General features: G+C 35.7%; 1 protein-coding gene across 21 annotated transcripts in view; it reads left to right on the top strand.

Annotated features, from left to right (window-relative positions):
- STARD6 (StAR related lipid transfer domain containing 6) overlaps positions 1-7,167 on the top strand; it is a 32,778-nt gene that overhangs the window by 695 nt on the left and 24,916 nt on the right. For 6 of the 21 annotated variants that reach the window (XR_008515949.2, XM_054537959.2, XM_054537963.2 and 3 more), the window contains 4 exons: positions 575-658; positions 2,450-2,543; positions 2,889-2,971; positions 3,374-3,490. Coding sequence is in view for 20 of the 21 variants with exons in the window: in XM_054537959.2 (XP_054393934.1) it covers positions 2,454-2,543; positions 2,889-2,971; positions 3,374-3,490 (290 nt within the window). In the remaining variant the exon portion in view is untranslated. Of the gene's footprint in view, positions 1-574; positions 659-681; positions 1,898-2,449; positions 2,544-2,888; positions 2,972-3,373; positions 3,491-3,535; positions 3,617-7,167 lie in introns of those variants that run through there. The other 15 variants (XM_054537967.2, XM_054537965.2, XM_054537970.2 and 12 more) reach the window with 14 other exon arrangements.

The raw sequence follows: 7,167 nt of genomic DNA, 5'->3' as shown, positions 1-7,167 counted from the left end.
TCTTTTTACCCTTTGTAGCCTACTAAATTTTACCTTCCCTTTCATCTTAGCAAATGAAAAAGTCCGGAAGCTATAACGTTCAGTTTAGTGGTTAAATTAAACACAGGTCTATTGTGGCAGTAATAGTTGGTGATTTGAAAATAAGACATACCCTGCTAGTGGTATGTTCCAATAATCTTCAAAGTCTCTAGATCAATTAATATCAAGTAGGTTTCTAATAGGAAATCAAGAACGGTGTTTTATATGCTAAGACGAGCCCTGGTCAGGGATTAAACAAGGATTGTTAATGACGTGAGCTTAAAAAGTTAGATTTTTGTATCCACGTTCCACCTAAATGTCTTTTTAAACTGAGTTTCTTTAAAATAGTTTCTTAAAGATTCTTTTTATAAACAGTGTCTTTTAAAGTTTTTTGTACTATCTTTTTCTTTCATCTTGGGGCATATATGTAGCAAATGTTTCCTAATGAAGACAAAGTATAGATAAAGGACATTGAGAAGATATAAAGGAAATTATCAAATATATTGACCTAATTCATGGATCAAAATAATTCTACTTCTGCCTTGTTTCCTCACAGGTTAAGAGATATGGAGATTTCCACAAGGATTTGGAGAGCAGCCCCAGTAGTTACTAAAATTCTGCATTAGATCTGTCAGGAAAGGTAAAGAAACCAGGACTCTGCTAGGAAAGAGGAGGTTATAATAATGGTTTACTAAAACTTTTCAAATTTAGAGACTATCAACTACCTGTTGTACCTTGCTGGAGAATTAAATAAGAGAAAATAGATTTATGATCCAACCTGAAGAGTTTTAAGTGAGAGCTAAGGAACAAATGTTCCCATAATTAAACTTTAAGAAGGTTTATTTAAGTGCTTAAGGAGGCAGATCTTTGGAGAGTTTTTTAAATGATGGATTTACATGTGTCCATTTTTTTAAAGAGAAACTAACCATTTTGATAACCTAGTGTAGGGCTCCACACTGTTTCAAGCATTTTTACATATATTAACTCAATTAATCCTTATAATGATTCAGTGAGATAGATATTATTATCCCCATTCTATAGATATGGAAGTTGAAGTTCAAAGGTTAAGCAATTTATCCAAAATAATATAGCTGGTACTAAGTGACAAAGTCAGGATTTGAATCCAGTTCTGTTTTCACCTTACCTGCCAGCTTCCCCTAACTGAAAGCTGGATGATGAGCCAAAGGACCAGTGAGACTGCAGCTTCCAGAACTTATTCACAGCAGAAATAGTTATGTCTAGTATCTTACTCAACTGTTGTTGCTACACCTACCACAGTGCCCGTCTCAGTCCTTTTGGGCTGCCATGAGAAATTACCAAAGACTGAGTGACCTGTAAACAATAAATTTATTTCTCAGAGTTCTAGATCCTGGAAGTCTGAGATCTGGGTGCCAGCATGGTTAGGTTCTGGTGAGGGCCCTCTTCTGGTTGCAGACTGCTAACTTCTGGCAGTGTCCTCACATGGCAGAAGGGGCCAGTGAGCTCCCTGGGGTCTCTTTTGTGAGGGCACTAATCCCATTCATAAGGGCTTTGCCCTTATGACCTAATCATCTCCTAATATCACCCTGGGAGTTAGGACTTCAACATATGAATTTTAGGGAGACATAAACATTCAGTCCATTGCAGTTTCTAACTTCAAGTAGGGTTCAATGTGTTTAAATTGAGTTGATTTAAACTTGATCCTACCTGAGGAGGTGACATTTAAGCAAAGATACCTATGAAACAGTCAGTTATATGAACACATTGCAGAAGAAAGTGACAAGCAGAAGGAACAGCAAGTACAAAGAACCTGAAGTCAGAAATTGCTTTATTGTATTTGAGGAACAGCCAGGAGATCAAATGATTGGAGCTAAGTGGACAAGAAGAAGACTGGTAGGAGGTATATTTGAAGAGGAAGCCAGGGGTCAGATCGTGTAGTGCAACTGCTACTCACTTTAAAAAGATTAATCCTCAAGAACACATAACCAACAGCTCATAATGCTTCACAAGACAAAGGACGCATGACTAAACTGTTAGAAATTAAAATTATTTATTGAATGACTATCATATGCCGGGCACTGGATAGAACCTTAAGCATATCATCTCATCTAATCCTCACACTAATTCTACAAGACAGATATTATCCTAATTTTATACCTTGAGAAAAATGGAAAAACAGAAATATTCAGTAACATGCTTCACACAATAGGTGGTAGAGACGAGATACGACCCAGGTTTCTGATTCCAAAGTCTAGATTTTTCTACTGTACCACAGTTTCTCATTTGAAAGACTGTAAGGAGAGAGGGGTTCATGCATACATGCATTCATCAAGTAATTATGTTCATTTCTATGTGACAGGCACTATAGAAATAATACTAAAATGTAAGATAGCACTTTTTAAGTTTTTATATGATTATATCCTTACCAGTTGTTTGTTTTTAAAACTTGCAGATAGATGGACTACAAGGCAATTGCCCAACAAACTGCCCAAGAAGTTTTAGGTTATAATCGAGATACATCAGGCTGGAAAGTGGTTAAAACTTCAGTAAGAAAATAAGTTAAATTATGTTTCAAGACTTTGTTTTTAAGTAAGAAACAATTCATTGTAAAGACTTTTTTAAAAAATATATTTTGTGTGCCAGGTGCAGTGGTGTGCACCTATAGTCCCAGCTACTCAGGAGGCTGAGACAGAAGGACTGCTTGAGCACAGGAGTTTGAGGCTGTCATGCACTATGATCGTGCCTGTGAATAGCCACTACACGACAGACTGGGCAACATAGTGAGACCCTGTCTCTGAAAAATATATATATTTTTTTTCTTTTACAAACCAGAAAAAAAAGTTTTTTTACTTTTGCTAGTTTTTCATTTTCATTTTTCCTGCATTTGACAGCTAATTATTTGTGGATTTTTGTTCCCCTTTGAGAAAAAGATAACTGTTTCCAGTAAGGCTTCTAGAAAATTCCATGGAAATCTGTGAGTACAATCTTCTATTTACAATTACTGTTTTAAATTCAATGCCATTGATGTATCTGGAATTTCAATGCTGCTTCATTAGCTATAATAAATTATTTTATAGTAATAAATAGAAATTATTAAGTCACTAGGCTGAAATGTGATAATAATAAAATACAGCAATCATATACCATCTAATCTTCTATTTTCAAATCTGATGACAATCAGATAAAAAATCTCTTCTAATTACTGATTCACTAAATAGGAAATTTTCACTTCAAGAAATAATTACTATAAAAGCAGATTGGTGTTTTCTTGCTAACAGTAACATTTTATGGAATTTTAAACCCTTCATGTGTCCATTAAATGAACCACTAACAAGTAAAGTTTATTTCTTCATTTTATTTTATTTTTTTGAGACAGGGTCTTGCTCTGTCACCAGGCTGGAGTGCAATGGCACAATCTCAGCTCACTGCAACCTCTGCCTCCTGGGCTCAAGCAGTCCTTCTGCCTCGGCCTCATGAATAACTGGGACTACAGGTGCACACCACCACGCCCGACTAATTTTTATATGTTTTTATACAGATGGGGTTGCCCAGGCCAGTCTCAAACTCCTGAGCTCAAGCGATCTGCCTGTCTTGGCTTCCCAAAGTGCTGGGATTACAGGTGTGAGCCACTGTGCCCAGCCTACTTCCTCATTTTAAATATGCATTTTTTTCTGTATGCTTCTTTTAAATATACTTTTAAGGATCAAATTATTTCAAATACAAGTACACTAAGGGAAAGTATATTGACTTTTTTTAGCTTAATCTTTCAGAGTTCATTTATTGCTCATGATAGTACATCAGGGCCATCAGATCATCAAATTTTATTCAATTCCTTTTCTTTTGGAGTCCACTCCTTCTTTCAACTACCTCATTTTATGTTTCTTGCTTTTTTAAAATTTCACTAAAATTTACCTATATTATATTTCAGCCCAACTTTTTACCATTGGACAAAGCTGATATGCTTTCTCCCACTCGCTTTAACAATGATCAGGAAAATAATCCCTACCTTATCGAAATAATGATTCTAATAGAGGCACTTTCAAAAATAAACAGGGAGGAGTGGGTATGGTCAAGGCTAGGTACACTAGGGGAATTAACTTTTGGATAATATGGCTTTTTGGTATCTTACAGATCAGACCAGTGTAGACAGCAACCTTGGCATTTTTTAAAAGCTTGGAAGTTATTCATTTAGTCTACAAGTAATTCTTGAGTATTTATATAGAGGGTGCTATACAAATGCCTAGAGCCAAAGAATAGGTTCTGTTCAGCTGTTCTAAAGCTTTATTGGAAATTTTCATCAGAGATATTTTACTCTTACATGCAACACTAAACAATTGGTACTTTTTGCACTCACAGTTTGAGTGAAATTTATATGTACTGTATACTAGGTATTTATTGGTGCACAACAAATTATCCCATAACTTAGCTACTTAAACATTTATTATCTTATGGCTTCTCTGGATTAGGAATCCAGGAACAGCTTTGCTAGGTGCCTCTGCCTCAAGGAATCCACAAGGCTGTAATCAAGGTGTCAACAGGGCTTAGGTCTCATCTGAAGACTCAACTGAAGGAGGCTATGCTCCAAACTCACTCACGTTGTTGGCAAGATTCTCAAGTAGCTGGGACCACAGGCTAGTTCTTTGAAAAGAAAAAATTGGCAGACCATTAGTAAGATTAACCAAGAAAAGAAGAGAGAAGATCCAAATAAACTCAATTAGCAATGAAATGGGAGATATTACAGCCGATACCACAGAAATACAAAAAGATCATTCAGGGCTACTATGAACACCTTTACATGCACAAGCTAGGAAATCTAGAGGAGATCGATAAATTCTGGGAAAAAATACAACCCTCCTAGATTAAATCAGGAAGAAATAGAAAATCTAAAAAAAAAAAAACAATAACAAGTAGCAAGATTGAAACAATAATTTTTTAAATAGCCAACAAAAAAGTCCAGAATTAGATGGATTCACAGCTGAATTTTATCAGACATTCAAAGACAATTGGTATGATCTTACTGAAACTATTCCAAAAGATAGAGAAAGAAGGAATCATCCATTCTGTGAGGCCAGTATCACCCTAATAACAAAACCAGGAAAGGACATTTAAAAAAAAAAAAAAAACACGGACAAATATCCCTGATTAACACAAATGCAAAAATCCTCAACAAAATACTAGCTAACCAAATCCAACAGTATATCAAAAAGATAATATATACCGTGATCAAATGCATTTCATACCCAGGATGTGGGGATGGTTTAACATACCCAAGTCAATAAATGTGATAGATCACATAAGCAAAATTAAAAACAAAAATTTTGATCATCTCAATAGATGCAGAAAAAGCAATGGACAAAATCCAGCATCTCTTTTTGATTAAAACCCTCAACAAAATAGGCATAGAAGGAACTTACCTCAAAGTAGTAAAAGCCATCTATAACAAACCCACAGCCAACATTATGCTGAACAGGGAGAAGTTGAAAGCATTCCTCCTAAAAACTGGAACAGGAAAAGGGTGCCCATTTTCACCACTTCTATTCAACATAGTGCTGGAAGTCCTAGCCAGAGCAATCATGCAAATGGGTAAAGAAGAAGACAGACTGTCACTGTTGATCAGTGATATGATTGTATACCTATAAAACCCTAATGACTCATCCAAAAAGGTCCTAGATCTGATAAGTGAATAAAGTTTCAGGATAAAGTCAGTGTACACAAATCAGTAGCACTGCTATGTAGCAACAGTGACCAAGCTGAGAATGAAATAAAGAATTCAACCCCTTTTTCAACCACTGCAAAAAAAGAAATACTTAAGAATATATCCAACCAAGGAGGTGAGAGATCTCTACAAGGAAAACTGCAAAACACTGCTGAAAGAAATCATTGATGACACAAACAAATGGAAACATGTCCCATGCTCATGGATGAGTAGAATCAGTATTGTGAAAATGACCCTACTGCCAAAACAATCTACAGATCCAATGCAATTCCCATCAAAGTCCCATCATCATTCTTCACAGAACTAGAAAAAACAATCCTAAAATTCGTATGGAACCAAAAAAGAGTCCACATAGCCAAAGCAAAACTAAGCAAAAAGAATAAATCTGGAGGCACCACATTACCCAACTTCAAACTATTCTACAAGGCTATAGTTACCAAACACCATGGGACTGGTATAAAAACAGGCACGTAGATCAGTGGAACAGAATAGAGAACCCAGAAATAAAGCCAAATACTCACAACCAACTGATCCACAACAAAGCAAACAAAAACATAAAGTGGGGAAAGGACACCCTGTTCAATAAATGGTGCTGGGATAATTGGCAAGCTACATGTAGAAGAATGAAACTGGATCTTCATCTCTTACCTTTTACAAAAATGTACTCAAGGTGGATCAAAGACTTAAAACTCTAGAAACCGTAAAAACTCTAGAAAATAACATTGGAAAAACTCTTCTAGACATTGGCTTAGGCAAAGAGTTCATGCCCAAGAACTCAAAAGCAAATGCAACAAAACCAAAAATAAATAGATGGGACCTAATTAAACTAAAAGCCTTCTGCATTGCAAAAGAAATAATTGGCAGAGGAAACAGGTAACCCACAGAATGGGAGAAAATATTCACAAACTATGCATCCAACAAAGGACTAATATCCAGAATCTACAAGAACTCAAACAAATTAGTAAGAAAAAAACAAATAATCCCATCAAAAAGTAGGGGAAGGACATGCGTAGACAATTCTCAAAAGAAGATACACAAATGGCCAACAAACATGAAAAAATGCTCAACATCACTAATTATCAAGGGAGTGAAAATTAAAACCACAATGAGATATCATCTTACCCCTGCAAGAATGGCCATAATTTAAAAATCAAAAAATATACATTTTGGCATGGATGTGGTGAAAAGGGAACACTTTTACACTGCTGGTAGGAAGGTAAATTAGTAAAACCACTATGGAAAACAGCATGGAGATTCCTTAAAGAACTAAGAATAGAACTGCCATTTGATCCAGCAACCCCACCACTTGGGTATGTATCCAGAGGAAAAGAAGACATTATATGAAAAAGACACATGCACACACATGCTTATAGCAGCACAATTTGCAATTGCAATTGTATGGAACCAATGAGTGGATAAAGAAAATGTGGTATATATAAACCATGGAACACTAC

The sequence above is a fragment of the Pongo abelii genome, chromosome 17, assembly GCF_028885655.2.
Source record: "Pongo abelii isolate AG06213 chromosome 17, NHGRI_mPonAbe1-v2.0_pri, whole genome shotgun sequence".
Taxonomy (NCBI): domain Eukaryota; kingdom Metazoa; phylum Chordata; class Mammalia; order Primates; family Hominidae; genus Pongo; species Pongo abelii.
The sequence above is the reverse complement of the archived record's forward strand: the minus strand, read 5'-3'. Positions and strand labels throughout refer to the sequence as shown.